The sequence below is a fragment of the Larus michahellis genome, chromosome Z (assembly GCF_964199755.1).
Source record: "Larus michahellis chromosome Z, bLarMic1.1, whole genome shotgun sequence".
Taxonomy (NCBI): Eukaryota; Metazoa; Chordata; class Aves; order Charadriiformes; family Laridae; genus Larus; species Larus michahellis.
Genome location: NC_133930.1, coordinates 25,189,782 through 25,212,678, shown reverse-complemented (window position 1 = coordinate 25,212,678; position 22,897 = coordinate 25,189,782). Strand labels below are relative to the sequence as shown.

Sequence of the window (22,897 nt, the reverse complement as noted above, 5' to 3'; positions counted from 1 at the left end):
ACTGAGTGTATTGTTGAAATCACTTGGCAGCAACTGCAGCTTGAAGTCTTTTTCTTAATCCACTAGACTTCACATTTGTTGAAAATTCTCCTTGATATTCAATTTGCTATTAATAACTTTAGCAAAATTATTTTCCAGAGAATTCAAAGTAGAAATTCAAATTTTATCGCTTCAACAATTTAATTGTGAGCACGGTGCAGAATTCTGCAAAACAGTCAAAAAATAATGAGTTATTTCTAGCTAATAAATCATAATTTAAAAAGGGGTTCTCATCTCTCTGAAGCTGTTATTTTTAAGAACTGTCTTTGCCTTTTGGCATTAGGCTCACCATTCTTTTTCCCCAAACTGAAGCCTTCTGAAGAAGTTAATTTCCTCGAGTCTTTGATGCCTTCCTTTGGCCTGTTTCTTTAAGAAAACAAACTAGATCAAATAAAGGCTCATTAAACACCTTCCCTCAGCTGAGGTGAACTCCCGGTGGGGTGCACTGAGCCCAGATGGACTTGTGGGGACAGTGCTGAGCGCTGACTGATGCAAAACCAGTGCATCCTCTTAACATCAGAGGCAGAACGATGAGCACCAGTAATGGAAACCAGTTCTTCAGTGTGACCCCAGCTACTTTTATATAAAGCTGGAATACTTTGGTTCTTCAAGTAGCCCAATGGACCCAGGAACAAAAATTTAGAGAGTTTATTTTTAGTCATTCAGATTAAAAGTTGGCACATACAAGAAAATAATTTGCTAGTATATGCAGTTACGGGAACAAACACGTTAATGGTGGATCAAAGCTGTGCCTCTCCGGGTGCTGGGAGCCCCGACGTTTCCCTGTTAGGAGTGCGCCCATGGAGGTGGCAGCGGGTCTGGGGAGTTGTGTGTGCTGCTCCTGCAGCATCCCCCCAGTACCTCCCATCTCCTGCTCCTCCACCTCCCGAACTCACAGCCTGTCCTCTCCTCCCCTGGGGAACATGCTGTTTCCAAGCAGTATTTTCTGTGAGGGAATGATGCTGAAGGCAGCGAGTATCCCTCTACCCGCCTCCTCCTCCCTGTCTGTCTGAAACTGATCAAACAGTTTCAACTGATGAAGGCTCTTTGCAACCCTAAAGACATAGGAGTGAATGCATTATCTTCTGTTGTTCAAAACCTATGTGATTCTCAACCTGTATCCGAGGAACAGAGTAAGAACTTAACCTTTTTGGCTGTTTGCCTCTTGTAATATCACTTATATGAGTGCTGGAATATTACCTGGAAATCAGATATATATTCTACCTGCAGTTAGTTTGTTAAAAAAATCTCAGAAGCACAGTAACAACTTTTTCTGGTATGCTGACCCTATCTACTCTTGAGACAGATAATTTCAGATAAAGAAAAAAATGCCTGATGTCGTGTGACATATCATTTGCACATACATAAACATGGGTATGTGTGTTAGTTGCTGAATGCAGGTACTAGGGGATTTAGCTATTAATTTTTCATTCTTTAGAAGCAGATGCATTTAAAAACAGACAATAATCAAATATGTCAGAAGAGAATTAAGAGATTATTGCTAAGGGAGCTACACAGACGTATTACCAGATGACAGTCTATCCCACAGATTCTTTCTTCTGCTGAATACCTAGATTAGCTGTTTCTGCAGTAAAATATCAAGTACATCTTAACCTGAACTGCTAACATCCTGATTTTCACTAAACCAGGAAATCAATAATACTTTGAGGTGTCTTTCTTTCCTTTTCTACTAATAAAAAATTAATTTTCTTACAAAACAGAATGCATCTGCAATGCTAGTTGCAGTTCTATAAGATTATCTTGTCATAAAATTATCTAATTTCTGCTTTTGTTTTAGGCCTCCTATTTGGGACACAATGTCTTTAAAAACAAAATAGTTTTCCAGGACCTTTTTTTTAATTACTAACCTTTCTTTTAAGGATTAGTATTAAGACCATGTCTATGAGTTTCAACAACAGGTCGTAAGGTTTGTTTATGTTACTGTTCCCTGGAAAGGGAAAGAGCAAGTGAATACTACTAATCCATTTTCAGCCTGTGATGTTGGATGTGCAGTTTCACACAATAGCTTTTGATTACTTGCATTCAGTGCTCTATATTACATTCAGTTTTCTGTCTTGCAGTTGGGCCTGTAGTTCTTAAACTGAGGCTCTAGAAAAGAGAAATTACGGGACCAAATGTTAGCGTTGCAAAAATAAACAGGACATAATTAAGCAGAAAGTCAGCATCTCCCCATCAATTCTGCAGCAGCACATTTGTTTCTGATGCAGTTCATGCAGGGATGCTGAGGACAGGATTGAGGTGATGCAGGGAGGGCTGTAGGCAGTACTGCCTTGGTGCTCTGCTCCTTGAAGTCTGGCAGAAATGAGGAAAATGTGGTAAAGGAAAGGCACAAAAATCTACACAGATATTTTATGAATGTGCAGAAATGTACAAACATTCACAGTGACTTTCCCAGCGTGTTTCCCCCCACCCAATGTACAAGCAAACAAACAAGCAAAACAAAAACAAGCAAAAAGTCATTGCTGGATGGGCAACACTGACTATCCTATGGGGTTTGAGGGAGGTGATTCTTCCTTTCTGTCGTGAGCATCCCCCGCCAGCTGCTGGCGCCCTCCTTGCGGTACAACTAATGTGTCCTTGTGTCCCCAGCGCCCGCTGTCCCCACCATCAAGGCTGAGGACTGCATGGTGTGTTGGGACACGGCCACCATCCGCTGGCGCGCCGGCTCGGTGTCGGCTGAGTCCTTCACCCTGGAGTACTGCCGACAGCACTCGCCAGAAGGAGAGGGTCTCAGGTCAGTGCTGCGGTCGCGAGCGCCACTCAGTCGGATTAGGCAGCCACTAATGAGTGTCCCGCAGACTGTGTGTCGTTATGCAAGAGATTATTCAGCCTTCAACCACACAAGGAAGAAATCAGCTTCTGCCTGCTGAGGAATTTACAGGACAGGCACTAATCTATGAGATTAGGCTGACACACAAAAATACTTCCTTTTTGTTCTGCTTAACTGGGCAATCCCTTTCATTTGGGGCCAAAACCCTGGAGACGTTGTGCTGTCTGCAATCAACCAGAAGTCGCAGGGGTGTGCTGGCTGGGGAAGCAGTCGCTGCCCCACAGCTGCCATGGCCCCAGGCAGGGCACGGGAGGGCAGCTGAGCTCCACAGCAGGGAGTAGGATGGAACTGCCCGGCACAGATTGCTCTCTGCTTTGTGGTGAAGAAGATAGGAGCCATCTTGGGGCATAGGGAGGGTGATACAAGGGTCCCGGTAATGTTGTTGACCCATCTGTCTCTGTGTGTGGGCAGAGCCCTCCCAAAGCACATCTGAGCCCAGCGCTGCCCGGCTCTGCAGGCATGCCACAGGGTTCAGAGAGCAACTCAAAGAGCAGCTTTGACACTGGGGATGGGGTCTGCTTGTGCCAGACCCTCTCTGGTTTCACCTACACTAAGTCTGTGCTGCACAGAGGAAAAAGCAGGGAGCGGCGTAGGCACCACTGAGCCGTGAAACTGTGCACTGTGTTGAAATGCAGAGAAAATGATGTGGTGCTCTGTATGTCCCTGGGGCTTGGGGTTTTTTGTTTGTTTGTTTTTTTAAAAACAATGACAATGTTCCAGCAAAATACAGTTGCAGAGGTCTGAGAAGCTTTGGGAGGTGGGGGGGTGACTTACCATATGGAACCTTGTGGAAGAGCCTCAGCCCTGCTGAGTTTGTCTGTGTTCACCTCCTGGGCAGCCTTATCAGGGTCTTCACCTGGGGGCTAGCTCACATGGACTTCATGGAGATGCGACAGAGAGGGAACAGCTCCACCCCTTGCAGTCAGAATTCGTTAAGTGGACTAAGGGTTTCACAGTTTTCCTAGTAAACCAGTACGACAGTGAAATTGTGCATGCCTTGCTCCTTACAAAAGTAGGCTAAAAATTGAAATAAAAACCTTCTGCGGGGTTGGGAGACCTTTTTTTCCATGCGGTACCAGTGGGCTGTGTTAATGTAATCAAGAAGAGGTCTTGTCCAGCTCCCCTATGTCTCAGAGGACAGCCATGACCTGTTCTGTTTCATACATATTTCACGAGGCCATCAGGCCCCTGTCAACCTGTCAAAGTCACTGTTGGTCAGGGATAATGTAGCTGCTCCCAAAACCTGTGCTGTGTGTTTACCCTAGAGTTTCTTTGCTGTTAACTGGAATTGCCTCTTTTTATCAAAACTGAACCAGAAACTGTGCTGTTTTCTGCAATCTGTGAGTGAGGTGTCGATAACAACAAGCAGTTTGCTTGTGTGGTGATAACTGTGGCAAAAAGCTGCCAGAACTGACCCATTCCCTTTCTCAAGTGAGCTTGTGCAAAATCTAACATGTTTATAATTATACTGAGTCACATCTGACTTTTTGACTTTCCTGTGGGAAGAAGCTGGCCTTTTACTGTGACAAGTGTGAAAAATTCCCACAGGACAAAATCATGAATTTTCTCAGAATTGCTGCAGTTTAAATTTCTGTATTTGTAGAAGGGCTCTGACCTCTTTTTACAGCGTCAAAGACCATATTTTAACACTTATTTTCCCTCAAAGCAATGCCCCTCTTTCCTTTTCCAAAAACAGCCCCTCAGATTAACCTCAACAGCTTCTATAATGGCACATGATGTTTTGGTGATGGAGTGTTTTTTTTAAGATTTCTATTTAATTTTTTGCATCAAACCAAGGAAAAAAGAGCCCACTGGTATGTGGAACATACTGCCTGTATTGCTCCTATCCAAGGGCCCCAAGGTGCTAGTTAGGACTAGAAATCAATTCCTTATGTAGCTGACATAGTGAGAAGCTGCCTTCTGGAAGTACCTTAGGGAGCTTAAAGTTCCTATGTTAGGAACATATGTCAGGTGGAATAAAACTTGTCTGGAGCATTTTGGCCTGGAAATGCTGTATTTTCTGCTGGTTGCTTTCCTTGAAAGCTTGGAGTTTGTCCTTCACAGGTTTCCTGAGCAACACTCGTCCTGGGGACCAGGCAAATGTGGAGCCTTTGGACAGACAGCCTGTGTCTTTCATGCTTGCAGTGGCCCTGTAGTTGAGTGATTCCCCAGACCCTGGCTGGGAGTTCAAACACGTTTCTCAGCAACCCTGGAAATTTCATACAACTGCTGCTGGGGGCACAATGGGAAAGCACAGGTGGGAGAAGGATATCCAAAGGAAGTCCTGGAGAAAGCGGTATGGTCCCATCCCACAAGGCTGCTTTTGCACATGTTATTCTGGGAGCTCATCCAAGACAAGGGATACCACCAAGGAAGCAGGCAGGGAGAAATGTCCCCATTTAACAGCCGGAGATGTGTGTGGAGCCCTTGGTCTGGGCTCGACCCTGTAGCCTTCAGCATGTCACAGAATCACAGGATGGTTGAGGTTGGAATGGTCCTCTGGAGGTCATCTGGTCCAACCCCCTGCTCAAGCAGGGCCACCTAGAGCTAGTTGCCCAGGCGGCTTTTGAATGTCTCCAAGGAGATCCTCAGAGCAGTCCTGGATCAGTCCCAGCTCTCCAGGGAGAAAATGTGAAAAATGTCTGGAAATAAATCCTCATTAAAAGTTACCTTCTGAATACCATTAAAAAAAAATCTATATTTTCCCCTTTGGGTTCTCTCTCCTTGCCAGCTTGCCACCTGAGGAACATAGTTTTGTTTAAAACTGTCTTAAATCTTCTGCAACAATGAGTCCCTAGCCTGATGCTGTGGTTTTAAAGCTCCTTCCTGGGTTGATTCTGTTTCCAGAATCTTTATGAGGCTTTGAAATGTTTCTTTCAGTTTCCAGAGCTCTGCTATTTTCTCACCGTTCAGCCTCTTTGTGTTGAGAAGTCAATGGAGCTGTGGGTGGAAGATGGAAAACTGCAAGAAATGTAGTCCAGGGATTAGGTGTGTGGGCTGTTCAGATGGAAACCATGTATCACATAATGAGAAATCTGTAAGACTCAGGGAGGCAGAAATTAGTACAGTATGCACTGAGTTCATAAGAGTGGAAGTGACTGTCATCCGCTCTGCCAGTGCAAGGCTCTGCTTGCCAGTGCTCTGCTAGTGACCAAAATTTTCCATCTAGCCATAGAGCAGGTCTACTGCTGGAAAAAGGGGAGCAAGCCTCCCTCCTGCTGCATTGCCCATGTGACTGTCCTGCCAGCTCAGGAAACAAGGTGCGGAAAATACGGAATCTTCCTCCCCTCTGCCTGTGCTATGCTTGGCATCTGAGATAGCAATGAGGACCGTTGCAGGTGGTACTTTGGTGATCTAACACCACGACAACCAGAGCTGGGACAGGGGAGAGGAAAGGAAACATGCAGCACAGCTGTCAGCAAACTCAGAGCTATTTGTTCTTTATTTTTAGCTTCAAGAGCTTTTATCCACCCATGGTACAACCCTTCTGTGTGCTTCCACGCGTATCTTGAGAAGCTTGCATGCATTCAGCGCTAACTGCACATCGGTGGTACCAGCACAGGTCTGGAGGTGCTGTTTCAGTGGGATCTTGGGGGCGGAGAAGGCAATTACGGCACAGAGGGCGTTCTGAATCACTGCTAGGCATATCATTTGCTGGGTTCATGCCATATTAAAAATTATCCTCTAGACTTTTCCTTGAAATAAATGAGGAAGATGATGGGAGAAACATGCATCAAAACACAGCATCAGATTTCCCTAAACCCAGGAAAATCATAGCTTTAACAGACAACTGCCACGATAATATTCATTGGCAATTTTAAGGTGAGGAAACATGTAACTCCTTTCTGTTGTGCTTTGAATATCACATAGATGAAATTTGGAGACTGGCTTTTGAGACTTAAAGATTCCTCTTATAAAAATATTTAACTTCAAATATTTCTTGAATTTTTATGCACTGAATTTGGTATCATGATATCAAGATGTTGTGGGGACAGTGCAAATATGATACCATTTAGGCTAAAGTCTAGGATGCTTTGGTAATAATATTATTACATTTCCAACCACCTATAAAATGGGCAGGTGTATTTAAAGGATAAAATAGCTGACATAAAAAATGTTGTAGGTGGATTTCTCTTTCTTTCATTACCAAAATTACAGAGTTCAATACTTTAGGTGAGCTTGAGGAAGATCTAGCTGCAATGGGGCTTACAAGAACTTGGAAATGAAACAGGCTTTCCCCCAACACAGTCAGGATGCGTTTTCCATTCTCTTCTCCTACGCATAACCTGTATGCTGTAAACTAAGCTGTAATGACACCTTCTCTTCATCCTTGCTTTTTTATCACTGATTGCAGGGTCAACCTGAAGCATGACAAACTACACTGGTTGCTGGGGAGCCCTCAGTATTCACTTTCCCCCTTCACTGTGTCCTCTAAACAGAAAGAGAGGCGATAGCAAGATCTGTTTCTTCCCTGCACGCAGCCTCTTGTGAGCTTGGAGCTGGCTCAGAGCGTGGCAAATGAATTTCCTTCATGTTGGCATATTCTGTTTTATTAGTTGGCAACAGTAGGACTGTTTTTTAAGCCTTAATCTTAGCTGAAATTTATGGGCTCTTATTCTTAGGCAGCTTAAAGCTGGCTAAAATAGATTACCAAGCAGAGAATGCTATTCGAAAATCTGATCGCTGTTTTACTGACCAGATCTGCTCAAAGTCCAGAGTTTTCTGTCTCACTGTTGCAATTGAAAAGAGGCATGCTATTGCTTTCAGATTTAAATGTGCAACCAAATTCTGATGTGGAGAATTTCAGATTTGAAAGAGCCCCAAGTCTGAACTTTGATGGCTGACCCTATTTTGTATTTGACTGGACCCAAACTCTTTTCTGAATACCCAGGCTCTAGGATCCAGATGCCAAAATACGAATATCCCAGGTCTACTTATTACATGAGAATCACAGAATGGTAGAGGTTGGAAGGGACCTTTGGAGATTTTGTCCAACCCCCCTGCCAAAGCAGGGTCACCTAGAGCAGGTTGCACAGGAACGTGTCCAGGCAGGTTTTGAATGTCTCCAGAGATGGAGACTCCACCACCTCAGTGGGCAGCCTGTCCCAGTGCTCTGCCACCCTCAAAGTAAAGAAGTCTTTCCTCATGTTGAGATGGAATTTCCTGTGTTCCAGTTTGTGCCTGTTGCCCCTTGTCCTGTTGTTGGGCACCACTGAAAAAAGTCTGGCCCCATCCTCCTGACACCTCCTGACACCTGGCACCCTTTCAGTCTTCTCCAGGCTAAACAGACTCAGGTCTCTCAGCCTTTCCTCCTAAGAGAGGTGCTCCAGTCCTTTGATCTTCTTCATAGCCCTCCACTGGACTCTTTCCAGTAGTTCCTTGTGTTTCTTGAACTAGAGAGCCCAGAACTGGACTCCAGTACTGCAGAAATGGCCTCACCAAGGCAGAGTAGAGGGGGAGGATAACCTTTTCTAATGCGCCCCAGGATACCATTGGCCTCCTTGGCCACAAGGGCACATTGGTAGCTCACAGAAAATGTACCTGACTACTTGGATTTAGAAACAATTTTGGATTTTATTAACTAGCCATCAGGTAAAAGCACGTACTGGAAAAGGAGATCTTTGGAAGGACGTTAACTTACATGGCATTTTCCAGAAAATAGAAGAAAGACCCGTGTAGAGGGCATCACTGTGCTTAAGGCACATTGGTCTACATGTTGCCACAAACAGCTTCTGATGAATAGCTTAGCGTATCCTCCCTTCATCTCACTTGTAACTGTTGGCCCAAAACTTCTTTCTAGTGGTTTGTGCTGCAGATTCACACCAAAAATGTCAGGATGGTGCTTTCAAGGAACAGATTGGGTGAGACTTGTCTAGGAAGCATGGACAAATTTCTTCAAAGCTTAGGTGCCCACTTCTTTTCCCATGCCCCTGCTTCCATCCTTATTTTCCTTTCTCTCACTTCTTTTATATTTGCCTCCTTGCCCAGTTCCCATTTTGTATTTTTCTCCTGCTCATCTTTCCTTTTTCAAAGGCTCAAATGAGCCTTTTTCCTCTTTCAAGTGTAAAGATCCCAGGTTCTCACCAGGCAACTCATCAAGTTGCACCTCTTCCCTGAACCTTTCAGTAAGAACGGACCAGCCTGACGAACTCCCAGTGCCTTGCTGAAGTGCTCTCGTGGTTGGGAATTTGGTTAGTCACGAGGGTGAAGCAAACCATGCAATTGCTACCATGTTTGGGCAAACCGCTTCTGTTTGTTTACTGCAGCAGTCCCAGCATTAAAATGGCTCCAAACTCCCTGAAATTCTTTCAAATAGAAAAAAAAATCACAGGAGCACCCAGTATTTTTTCTCAATGCTTTCAAACACTTTTTTAATGACAGCTGTCAGTACGAAATACCTGTTACAAACTAATAAGGATGATGCACCAGTCTTTCCTCAGGATGCCATTCTCCTAGATGGAGAGCTTTATGTGGTGTTTGCAGGAATTTTGGGCGGGGGGGCTGTGGGATTTTACCTTTATGTGGTAAATGCAGCAGAGGCAGGCATGTGAAAAATCCTTATGGATAAACACGGATTATTCTTCAGATTATACTGCTCTCTGGTGGGACATATGTGGAAAAACAGTCACTACAAATGAATAGCAGTGATCTGATCTGACTGCTGATTTGCCTGCCTTACCTCCTCTGGGGCCACAGTAATTAGTGATGGAAAGGGTAATTTGTTTAATCTAGCTCCCCATAGAGACACTACCTGGCAGAGGGAGACCTTCCTGGGCTCCATTCTCAAACCTGAGGTGGAAGGGAAAGTGCCTTGCACGGTCTCCAAAGGCATGTCTCCTGTTCGTGAATTTGCTGGAGAGCAGAGCAAGAGTCCTGCGTTCAGCCCTTCCTCACACTACCGAGGTTATCGCCTTTTAACGTGGAGGAGAGGGGGGTCATCTTGCAAGACCTGCATTACACTTGAAAATTTAAATACTTACCTTGAAGATTCCTATAAGCATTTCTGGGGGGAAATTATCTAATTTATATAGATAAACAGTCTTTACCTGCAGGCGTACAATGCGGTGGATAAATACTGTCTGGCTTTGCCGTTATCATATGAGGCAAAAATGAAGAAAATCAGGATTCGGTGTATGAGAATTTGTTAAGTCAATCTTTCATACTCCTGACAATACAGAAAATAAAATCGGCATCTTTCTAGCCATCCAAAGTACTTTCACTGGCACTTCAAAGTGCCTGTGAAGCAGATTGAGTGGGTGCTGACTCTCGCTTTCCTGCCGTGTGTCAAGATATCAGCAGTGGAGGATGTGAGGGATGGAGCTTTTGATGCACCACAAAGGGGAGACTTAGTCAAAGCACTGAGGGCACTGTGCAAAGGCAGTTCCCCTGCTGCTGCCTCTTGCAAAACCAGCCTGTTAGAGTGTACAGCACCGTGAGGGAGACAGAGCCAAGACTTTGTTGAAGAACAATTTGTGAGCGAGGAGTTCATAATAAGAAGTGCACGGTTTCTGTGCGGTCTCAGGTAAGGGTGTCTATTCTTTTGGATCAGTATGAACACAACAAGCACTTTCACTGTCAGGCAGCTGAATTAATTGGAAGGAGTTTTTTTCTTCAGAAGCTTGTTCATTTTGTAATGCAGCCTTTTTACAGGAGGCGGATGAGAATTTGATTCTGTGCTGCGTGCATTTTATGTATGTGATGACTTATGCTGCAAAATGAACATGAAGTGAGCGTTACACCAAATGACTGCTCTGAGTGAGAAGGTGGTACAAGAACAAAGGCTTGAAAGTTTGTCAGACGAAGTAAGGATGTTCCCTCAAGTAAAATGCCAAAGCTCCTACGGAACCCAGTTATTTGTGAAAACAGTGTTTGCCTTTCCCATTTGGAGTTTCTCTATGGTGCCTGTTGTTTCAGTAGTCAACAATACTGTTAGGTGGCTTAACTGTTTGCATAAATTATTCTTTCCTGGTTTCGATATCTGCATACATTTTCACATACGAAAATCTTCAAAATTTGCAGATCTTTTGCTGGTATAAAGAGACCTGAACTGAAAGTATCCCTGGAGCCCAATGTGAACTATTTCTTCTACTTGAGGGCTGTCAACCCATTTGGGACAAGTGAACAAAGTGAAGCAGCTCTCATCTCAACTAAAGGTAGATCACAATTTTCTGATGTCAAAACAATGGGATTGAGGGGCAAAGCAGACAAAGATGGCATTTTCCTGCAGAAGTCGTAACTGAAATTTCCAGTATGGGAGTAAGAAAGTTATTGACATGAAAGGGATTGTATTTAGTGTGCTTAAAATTAGCACAATCAGGAACAACTTCTCTTGAAGTTGGTAGATTTATGTCAACGTAAAACTGTTGTGACATCAGAAGCAAAAACGTTTAATTCTGTCAGAATTATGAAATGATTAAATATTCTTCAGGCACCTCAGTTTGCTTGAGCTTGGCGGAGCATATTCTGAAAAAAGATGTAATGATCTTTAAAAAACCCCGCAATTAAAAACTTATGGACTTTGGGGTTCAGGGATGAGGAAGCATGCAGAGCAGCTTTAAAATGTTGTGGATGATTTAAGCTTTAAGGTTTCCAGACAGTGTTAAATTATGTATGGTTCTTCCAAACCACGCTGAAAATTCAAATTTGCTATTTTGAAAAAGCAGTTAATTGAAAATTATTCAACCTTCTTAAATACTGAAGACTTTTTTGTCGCCTGGACACATTTCTGAATAATGAACTGCCATCCCAGTCAGGCATAGCTTGGGAGAGTCCTTGCACTTGCACCCAATATTCTGATGCTTCTGTTTGCCAGCAAACTCAACTCTGTCCAGCTAAGATGGCAGTAATTGTTGCTTAATTTTTTATGATTCAGCTCGTGTTAACATTGCCAGCCTTGCAAAACTGGTGTATCTTTGTTTTGAATGGTACCAGGAACTCGGTTTCGCCTGCTGAGTGACACAGCGCATCCCGCTTTGCAAATCTCCTCCAATGCAACGGTGATCCGCCTTCCTGAGAAAGCCAAATTCACTGGGTGAGTACCAGCATGAAGAGCATGGCCACCCTGCGGGTTCAGGATGGGTCCCTCACTCTTTATTTTTGCCTATAGGTAGCTTTCACATGGCACTAACCAATTTTGTAGAACAACTGAATCATTTCAGCCATGTAGCCCCTGGACATTGTGTGATTGACCCCTCTTTCAGTCACTGCAATATCTCAATAAAGCCAGTAGCAGCATTGGTGTAGGTGCTGGGAAGAGTTTGATGTCGCACTGAGGAACCTCCAGAAAGTCAAAGGCAGGGGTATGCACTGGGACTGTTGGCTTTGCCACAGTCCATGGTAACTGCTTAATCCTTCAAAGCACTTCAGTCTCAAAGCAACTTGTTGCTGCCCTGAGAAGACCAGATTTGTGGGCTAACTTTGAAAATATTGTGGGTAGAAATAATCCATGCTTTTACTTTGCTCCTCTACCGAGGACATTATTGGTAACATTTTCCAAAGCATCTGTGGCTTTGGAGAACTCAGAAGGGCTCCTGGGATATGTTAGAACAGTTGTACCAGGCTATCTACATCCATTGCAAACATGATTTTTGTTTCGACATACTGATATTAGCCCCATCACAAGCACAGGTCCACTTGTTTAAGTTGTGCCATACTGATATGACTTCTTAAAAGGTAATGAGATATTACTGGTATATGTACCTTTTTTTACTGTTACAGCTGAATACACACAAGATGTTTGCCACTGTGTCTACTTTAAAAAGCCATGTTTCCTAGTTTGAAAAATACTGCTAAATTGCTAAATTTGAGGTCTTTTTTGTCTTCTAAGTCACCTTCCCCACCTTTTCTTAGCTTCATATAATTTTGAGTAAAGCTGCTCTATCAGTCCTCAAGATGAGTCCATCTCAGTGCAAAGATGAAATGACTGTCAGTGACGACATTCAAATCTTCGATAAAACCCTGCAGTTAGAACAACAGAGTGGAATCCATTAGTAATTTTAGATGCAGCTGCATGACATGGTTATAAGAAATATCACAATGTGCTTGGTCTACCACCACACTCACTTTACTGTACACCCCTTCCACAAACAGGATTGCTTCAGTCCTGGGTGAACTGCTGCCTGCTCAGGGACGTCATTACTGGGAAACCGTTGTCTCTGCCTGCAGAAGCTACAGGATTGGGATTTGCTACGAGGCAACACCACGGAGCAGCATCCTGGGGCTGAGTGATACCTCCTGGTGTATGCGGTGCTGTCCTACACAAACCAGGTAAAGCTGAATCAGTCTAGCTGCTTGGGAAGTTACTTGCCCTTCAGGTAAATAAAGCTGGCCAGCTTCAAGAATCAAGACAGCAGAAAGGACCTGGCTGCCTGCTTTCTGTAAATTTGGGTAACAAGAAAAGGACAACTACAAAGGAACTTTAGACTTGCTTTTAATTAAAAGATCTTATAAAGCACCTTAAGAAATAAAATTCATCTCAAACAGACCAATTTACTGCCCTTCACCCAGCCAGTGAATAAAACTTAAAAAACCCTTTTGCCACTGCTTTGTTATTCCAGGCTCATATCCTGAACTGCTTCACAAAATCCCAGCAAGTGTATTTATTTCCATAAATGCAGTCTTTTTAGAATCTACATCCATCTGCAGGAAGCATCAAGCCTCTGTAGCGAATGCCTTCTCCTACCTTGTCCTCCACAGTGACAGGCACCCACCTGCCACTGTGGCAGGACTGCTGGACAATAGGGTTGTCTTCAGCAGCCAGTGCCAGGCCACTTGGAGGTTTGGAAGGCATAAACCCTGTTAGCAGTTTAAAGGTGCTCTTGATCTAAACAAGTGTGCTCTTCCAGTGTGAAATCATACAGATGCATGAATGTAACTACTTAGATGGAACATCTGAGATGCAAAGGGTTTTGCCAAAGCAGAGCTCATGCTCAAATCTCCACAAAGACATGTAATAAGAAAGATATAGATGAATACGATTACAGCAAGACTGCTTTTATCCTGACAGTCCAAAGACACCAAGTGAAAGGGCTCATCAGCATGCCAGGCAGGGCTTTGAAGTGACGCCACATTAGCTTTGCTTAAGCACTGAGCAAAATGCTGTTGCCACGTGATACGCTGCTGTATGCAGCCACCTGGGTTAATCGGGGGGAATTAAGTTGTAGATTGTTTCTGGCAAATTGCCATGAGGAGGCTCACTGTATTCTGGTTTCTGTTTTCCTGTAGCTTTCTTTACAGATTTCTTCACACCGGTGTGGTGAGCGACATCCGTGTGACAGAACACCCGGCCAGGATCGGCATCCTATTGGATTACAGCGGTGGCAGACTGTTGTTCTTCAATGCAGAGAGAGGACTGGTGCTGTTCGCCATCAGGCACAAATTCACTGATGCTGCTCACCCAGCCTTTGCCCTGGAGAAGGCTGGAGCGCTTACCCTGCGCACGGGCATGGAGCTGCCGGAGTTTGTGAAGCACAGCTAATCCCTTGCTTCGCACTCTCAGGAACACTGACAATTAGAGTGTCAGGGGATAGGGAGGGGAAGGGGGATATCACGGAGGGATGTCTAGTCTTCACTGATGAAGACCACGCACACAGCTCTCCCCCACATCAGTAGTTAGTGCTCAGCCACGTAATCACTCTGAGCCTGGAGAGAAAATCGACGCCTTCAAATAGAGTGTGCACCTAGCGATATACACAGCAGTACTTCTGAGGGGAAAAAAAAATCTTATTAGATGTGAATATTAAGAGGGGGGGAAATGTACTTTCCCTGTGAAAATAGTGACAGTGCTAGCTGTCTTTTTAAAGTTGATGATGAGCCTGTGTATAAAATAAATGCATCTCTCACTGCAATACATGAAAGACATCATTTCATCATTTGCCAGGACAGTCGGAGCCCAAATCCAAGATAATATGTTTGAAAAAAGTGCAAACATTTCAACATCTGAACCATTTTGCAGGTTAATATATCTTGTGTTATTGTTTGCCAACGCTTTTCTTCAAATGCACAAGTTAACAAAACTTGGAAACTTAGAAATCTGCACATTTCCAAAATGAGTGAGTCCCAGACTAGTCTTCATATCAGTCATGTAAAGTTTGAGTATGCAATACCTACCTACCCTGCTCGCAGCAGACTAGCAGACAGCTACCTGACCCTGTCAGTAAATATCTGTACCTGTAAGTACTCATGAAACACATGTATGAGGAAACTTGATAATAGTGGTAAAAGTCTTCACTGTGTTTTTCGTTCTCAGTTTGTTGACTAGGTATTTTCAATGGTGAAGGGAACGTTGCCACCTGGGACCGAAGAGAAATGTCTGATTGCCAGCGACCTCCCTGTGTATCACTCCCTTTTCCATCACGGCTTTTTACCTTTGCACTTACTGATTTGATGCTCCAGATTTCAGGCTTGTGGGCATTTTCCTGTATCTGCCCTGCTCCCTACTGTATCTACACCAGCACCACACCAGCAAGACGCAGTGTTTCAGGGTCAGCAACACAGGCAGGCAAAAAATGGCTGGTGCAAGAAGAGTGGTAGGTGCTAATTTTCCCCCTTGGCTTTTTGAAACCGTTTTTCCAAGCACTTCACACATCGGTGGTATGGCTGTCTTCTCGCCTGCCCCAAGGGCTGAATGCACGAGTGCCCATGGTGCCGAACTCCAGTGAATGCTGGGGGAAATTTAATCTTAAGGCAGGCGGGCAACACTTTTCATGCTGCGCCTGCTCTGGAGATTTCTGCCGCAGGGGCTACGCTGCCAGACTCATTTCTGAGCTCAGCTGAAGAGCTGTAGTCCCTGAAGTAAAGCAGATTTCAGGAGTCTAACAGAGAGGGTTTGCTTCTGAAGAGAGGACTTAAATGAGTTACAGGAAAGCGTCTGCTTTTTGTGCTCAAAGGAGGTACCTGCTGCTGGTGTTTTGTTTATGATTTAACACTACCAAGGCATGGGCTTGCTGCTTTAGCCTGCTGTCCCGGAGGAGCCACACTCCACACTGTCACAGCAGGCTCGGATGGGATGGTTGAGGCAAGATAAACAAGATCCTGTGACCATTTATTTTGAGTCAGAGCTCTTTTTGGCATTTCAATTAAAGAATGCCAGTTCCCAGTCCCTGCTGGGAGACAAGGGAGTGAAAAAGCAAGGCAGTGCCCTGTTGGCTCAAGCGAGTGTTTTGTAGAGGTGTGCAGGATGGCAAGAAAAAGGTCCAGGATTAACTGGGAAAGAAAGACAGAAAAGGTGTTGAGGGTAGCGTTATCATGAAAGCTGAGGAGGAGGAGGAGGAGACGGAAGGCAGGCTGGAAATTAACAGAGCAGATGGTGACAAATGAAGAGGCAGGTCAGTGGTGTTGGCAGAGTGAGTTCCTCAGGCTCCCACAGCCAGTGAGATTACCAGAGGTTTGGCTGTCTCCAGAGCTTAACGTGGCGCTTTGAAATAACCTGAAAAATCCCAGCTTTGGTGTCATTTTACCTGCATTCTCCTCGACCTGGTCACTGCTTTCCCAAGCGTGGGATCGCTTCATGGACACCAATGTGAGGTACTACCAAGGGGACAGCCAGTGAGAAGGAGACCAAAATGACGTGACATTATTTGGGTGGCTTTTTCAATGAAGGCAGGAAGCAATTGCCTTGTCGAAGGTAACTGCATATTAGTAAATAGAGATTTTAACATGAAAAGCGAAGTCCTCATCTATCGCCACTCATTATTACTCAGGCAGTACTGCAACATTTGAGCTTGGCAAAATGTTTTTATTGGAGGCCCCTCAATCTTAGAAATATGCGGTACAATTTGAAAAACTGCGTGACTCTGTTTTCTTGCTAATTTTTGTATAAGGTTCGGCTTTCAGATTAGGCAGTATCAAAAAATGTATTTAGCATTTATGTGAAAACTGGATAAATTATTTGAAGTTTAAAATGTCACTCAAGAAGCCTAAACAGTACTGATTTGAATGTCTAAATCTGATGTGCAGTAAGGTACGCCAGATGAAGAAATGCCTAAACAGAATATCTTGTTTGGAGAGATGGAACAAAGTGCACACTAACCAACATACAAGAATTAAGATTCAGTAGAGGGAGAAAATTTATACTAGTGAGGAAAGCAGATCCTGAAAGCCACAATTAAGCTGCTAGGGCTTATAACACATGGTGCAAACTCTCCTGGCCTTGGGAAGCCTAGAGCTACATCTGCTGTCATCTCTTACTTGCCTGATGCGCACAAAGTGGCACCAAGTTGCGGAATTCACTTTCCAGGAGGTAACGGTCCATAGGCGCTTGAATGTACACTGCAGTCCGTATGATTTTGCATTCAGATGAATTGAGATTTTGAGGCTTGTTGCACCAATTTTTTTTCTGGCCATCATGTTTTGTAACTGTTCTAGAGAAGAGAAAAACAAAACCCTCCCAGTCACTGTATTTTTCTTGCACTTGATGAGTTTGGCATTTAGAAAGACTTTTAAAGCAGCGTGACTTATTTTTCAGCAAAGGATATTAGTTAGTTTGGCTGATAGTAACTAAGACTTTGTGCAAATGCTGACAGGGTTGTGGGGTATGTGTACACATCTGTATGTCTGATCATCATTCCATGCTTAGAATTACATAGAAATACATTTTAAGAGTTACAGAAAGAACTGTAAAAGAGTTCACCAGTAATTGGGGATTTATTTTCATCATGGAAGTACAAAAGGTGATGCCTAACACTGTGAATATTGTTAATAAATATTTGGACTGATCTGAAATACATTGCATTAAAAGGAACGATTTCTTTCCACTTCAGCAGGTTTTAGGTTAGGCTCGCCAAACCCTTGTGCACTGAGATGAGAATACAGGCCTGACTGTATGAAGAAAAACATTAATTTCTACTGTCAAAATAGTGCTGAACGGAAGTATTGCTAGTATCAGTGGTATTGATCCACGAACCTCGCTTAGGTCTTTCTGCTCCAGAGAGAGTTTAATGTCAATGCTTCCATGCGACATCAGGCGGGGAAGTTGGCAATGCGTCTGCAAACCCCAGCACATGCGTATGCAGGCACCGCTTTGCTCTTGTCCTGGATCTTTTTAAAAAAGGGAAATGTCACTGAAAATTAACTGTTCGTACTGAAAATGGTCTAGTGACACCCTATTTTAGAAACAGGTACATTAAAAACCTCCCCCTCCACGCTACTATAACTTAATTATGTGTTAGTGCTAAGCCTGTTGTAAGACATAAACCCAGTATGGCACAGTACCAGTAAACTGTTGCTAAATCCACAGTGCTGTGATATTGTCTGCGACAAACACGTGAAATACGGTTTCTATTAGCGCTGCAGGGTTTTGAATAGGTATGTAAAGATGCATTTAAGAATAATATGAAAATATGATATTTTTGAATCATCCTCATTTCAGGATAATGAATAGGACCTCTGCCATGTTGAGGTTTAAATTGGATTTGAAAAATCACATTCTGTGGTGGAACCATGGTTATGTTACTCTCATTTTGCTGATGGATTTACTAGCTATCAAGAGGTGCAGTATGCTGAAATAGTCATACGACCAGCAAGGAAGTGAGAGCAGCTCTTCCAGTTCCAGCCATGTGCTGTGGAAGGGAGATTGAACTAGAAAAGTACCTTCATTTTTCCTGTTGAGTTTGTCCGATTTTCTACCATAGTGGAAAGTAGCATTTGCTGACCAGAGAGCACTCCACAGTGCAGTTCCTACAGCAGCACAACCTGGAAGGGAATGGAGCAGATGTTCACCCCAGACCCATAATGATTTTGTCAACAGTTAGAAAATGCACCATTTCAAGTGCACTTTTTTCACTCTGGAAAATGTCTGTGCAGAAATGACACCTTCCTTTTCAGGACTCGTGTTACACAGACACTATTTCTGAATCATACTTTTCTCAACCCTGAAGAAACAGCATTGCAAGCAGAGATGGAAGACACCCATAGGTTGTCATGTACCATTTAATGCAGTGGTCAGTTGAATTTCAACCTGCCAGACTGTCCCACGCTACCGAGGAGTGAGGAATGGAGAGCTGAACACCAGCCACAACAGGTACAGGTGAGAACTGACTTCTGCTGAGCAGGCAAGAAACCAGCGTGGCTTTTAATGCTGGGGCTGGCAAAAGGACACTTTTATCTGAGCACCCCTTTATACAGCCTGGCCTGCTGAGGCTGTAGAAGTCCATCTCACATCACTTCCTGAGCCAGCGTCAGAAGGCGCAGTGCATACGTAGTCCCACAACTCTTATTTTCGTATTCTCCACGAAGAAAACTACTTTTTGAGGTAAAATTAATAGAGATTATTTTTCCTAATGCTGTAATTGTGTTTTAGATATGTGCCTGTCTGCTTCCTGCCGTCTCTTTAAAAGGAAGAAAATTACTGAAAAATTATACTTGTAGAACGAGGCACAGCCTTCAGAAAAAAAAAGTAAGAAATGGAGGGAGCTTTACATGCTGCTGCAACACATCCGTTGTTGCTGGTCTCCCGCAGTGGCTACCACTCTTTACCCGTGAAGGCTTTTGTTTGGTCTGAAACACGTATTAATAAAAATATTATGTGCAAGGTGTGTAACTAGCAGTGCAAATAACTATTAAATGACTGCTACTGCTTAGGAAGTAATCTGCATCCGTATTTAACATACCAAGTGAGAGCTTTCCTTGCAAAGCAAAGAACGTGTGTTGAGATAAGTAAAGAGGTTTCTCTGGTTCAGTCGCAGCGAATTGCACAGGAACACAGACTAATAGTCTGCCTAGGTACAGAAAGGGCATTATTCTCTAGAGTATGAAAACAGATTTTGGAAGTTAAACAGGGGTGTTTCTTGGTGGTTAAAAAAAAAAAAAAAGCCCATTGTGTCACTGAGACCAAGTTAAAAATTGCACTTTTTTGCTCAGGGCTATATATTTCTATTATATGCTTCTCCAGGAGAAACTGATGCAACATTCTGTGATTGCAATGCAGCAAGACTGAGCTTTGCTGCACGGCACTGCAGTTATTGCTGCACACGTTCAGTAAGTTCAGTGGAGCCTGAAAAGGTTGGACCTGCTGATATGTGACTCATTTGGGCAACTAAAGAGCAATAAATCAGACAATTCCTTGAAGTGCAGGATTCCCAGGACACCTGCATTTCCATGGTGGAAAAATGCCATCCTATTTTCTTCCAGTTATTCTTCCACAGCTGCTGGACCCTGGAAACGCTCAAGGAAGGAGTACGGCAGCTAGAGTGCATCTGAACAGTGCTTTTGCTGCAAGAAAAGTTCATGCTGGAAGAGCTTACTTTGGGCCTTAATCATGCCTGAGGTATACCTTCTGCTTGAGGTAACAGGATGAAGGTAGGTAGGTCACATTCAATTTACCAGGCAAAAAAAAATATGTCCTCTTCCCCAGTACACTGTAAGGAAGCATTTGTTATTCTGCTACTGAAACCTTGCTTTCCAACTGCTTTGTAGTGTATGCCTCATCTCTAAAAAAAGCGGGATCTCTGCTAACAGCAAAATGAGTTACAAGAAATCCCGAGCAGTTACACAGAGCTCTGTCTTTGTCACTACTTTTACACTGGTGTTTTGTTGTGTTCTTTTTTCAACCAAGACTAGAAGTAATTTAAGATCTTCACACTAGTGAAACTCTTCCCTTAATTAATATAGTTCTGATCTTGAGTTAAACAGGTTGGCTTTAACTATCCAAGCTTAAAATAGTTGCCTGCCTTTTATAGGTAAGAATCTGTGTTTTAAGGTGGTACACATGCTCTGCTCATATACCATCTTGAAACTGCAAGGCAGCTCTCTTATCTGCAGTGCAGTGGTTATGGAGGACACTAAAGATTGTGAAGTAATGTGTTAAAGGAAAAGGCATTGTGGCTGTAGCCCTCAAGAGGATGCTAACAAAACAGCAAATCCATGACCAGCACCACCCATGTGCAGACAGCAGGATGTCCGCATAGGGAAGTGAAAGCTTGGAGATGTTACAGAGTCCTAAGCCAAGGAAGATGCTGACTTTTACTGCACAAAGAAAGGAGTGAACAAGCAAAAGAGATATCTGGATGTTAGGACCAGGGACTTATTTTTGTCAAGCTGTAACAGACATGTAACAGCATGTCCAATTCCTCTTTTTAATGTATAGTTAGTTAGACCATATATGAACTCAACGGATCGCATACATATGCGTTGGAAAAGGAAATGTTTTGCCAGACTCATGGCACTGAAATGAATCCAGAGCAACTGTTCCCACAGTACAGCTTGACATAGTCCTGTTTCTTGGATAACCCCAGCAGCTGAGAGCTGTGGAACAGCCATCCTCAATTCACCACCTGCTTCAGCTGAGGTTTCCAGTCCGGTTTGTAGACAAAGGAGAATGAACAGGGCCAGCTTCCTCAGGACAGACACCACAGGGGCTGCTGAAGAGGTGCACGTGATGCTGGAGTGCAGTTGCACTTTCTTTAGCCCTGCAGAGGTGCAGCAGAGTGAATTGCTAAATCACCCCTCTCAGCCACTGGCTTCTACATTCAGGCAAATAAAAAACCAGGAATGACAGAATGGTAAGTTTCAAATCAGGTGGCAGAAAGACTACAGAATGCGCTGTCACGTGAAGCAGCTGATCTCCACAAAGCAACAGCTCCTAACCGCAGATGGAAATGGTAGCTAAGTGTGATGTGCACTTGACTTACAGCAATTTCACAGCTACGTGTCTCTTGCTGTAATTCTGGAAGAGTGCAATTATTGTTCTGCAAGTCTCACTGAAATTTGCGTAGTCCAGCTTTGATAAACAGGCATTTTTTTAAAATTAAAAACTGCTTCATAAGGAAATTCTTGACTTGCTGTGTGCAACTAGCACTCTGTAATACCTTCTATGATCTTCCTGGTCTCTCCAACGCAGGGAAGGTGCCTGTACTAGGCCAGCTCTGGTATATCATCCCTCCTGAATGATGCCTGCTTGGCTAGCAAAGACTGTTTGGTTGCCTTACCAGTGAGGTAAACATACTAACAGTCAGCCAATAGCTGGTTCAGTCCTACCTACCTTTCACAGATTAGCCAGTCCCTGATTGCTTTTTACTTTTAAAATGTTTATACTCTGCTTGCAGTGTCCTTGCACATCTACAACCAGTAACATCTAAAAGTAAGCAAACTAGCAGCCATAGCAAGTACCACATTTTCTCTCTCATTTCTCCTGCAGCCTGTGGTGACAGCACTGATTTTTGCCAAGTGTCTAATTCAGCGACTGCAGCAGTGCGAGAAGTGCTCTCACTTTCTCCTACTTTAGTCAACAGAGTCAAAGTATGCATGTGTGGGAGTTCACCATGCAAGTATGGCTTCACAAGAAGGACTGACAAATTTTTAAAACACTGTTTTCTCTGATCTCACTCCTGGAATGATCCTGGTGCCCCCTATGATTATTTGGGCAGCTTTATGCCAGCACACCAGTTCTTGTAGCTGAGGTTGAGGGGGAAGGAAGAGTATTTCATTTTCAGAAAAGAATGGGCTGTGTGGAACTTCCCGGGGGAATAGCAAAAGACAGGGTAATGTTTCTGAGCCACAGAATTCTGAGTTACTCAGTAACTTGAACGAGATGGGTCTATATCTTTCATTATATATACTGCTTTGGAAAACAATGCCATTTCCTCTTGAATCACAAAGATCTACCAATCTAAAAGCTCCATTACCTGAATCACAGAACAACAGAATGATTGAGGTTGGAAGGGACCTCTAGAGGTCATCTTGTCCAACCCCACTGCTCAAGCAGGGCCAACTAGAGCTGGTTGCCCAGAACAATGTTCAGATGGCTTTTGAAGATCTCCAAGGATGGACACTCCAACAGTTCTGTGAGCAACCTGTACCATCGCTCCATCACACTCAAGATAAAAAAGTGTTTCCTGATACCCGTATAACAACCAGTCCAACTAAGAAAAGAGGACAGGTGATAGTAGTAGGTGACACTCTCCTGAGAGGTACGGAAGCATCCAGTTGCTGAACTGATGCACTCTCTAGAGAGGTGTGCTCCTTACCAGGGGCTCATATCAGGGTTGTCACCAAGAGATTGCCAAACCTCGT

General features: G+C 43.7%; 1 protein-coding gene across 1 annotated transcript in view; it reads left to right on the top strand.

Moving 5' to 3' along the window:
• Positions 1-17,611, top strand: part of CMYA5 (cardiomyopathy associated 5) — a 52,241-nt gene extending 34,630 nt beyond the window's left edge. Inside the window, exons 9-13 of the mRNA XM_074569851.1 lie at positions 2,650-2,794; positions 10,910-11,043; positions 11,822-11,921; positions 12,980-13,156; positions 14,114-17,611. Coding sequence (XP_074425952.1) covers positions 2,650-2,794; positions 10,910-11,043; positions 11,822-11,921; positions 12,980-13,156; positions 14,114-14,366 — 809 coding nt within the window. The 3' untranslated portion in view covers positions 14,367-17,611. The remainder of the gene's footprint in view (positions 1-2,649; positions 2,795-10,909; positions 11,044-11,821; positions 11,922-12,979; positions 13,157-14,113) is intronic.
• Positions 17,612-22,897: the final 5,286 nt, after the last annotated feature.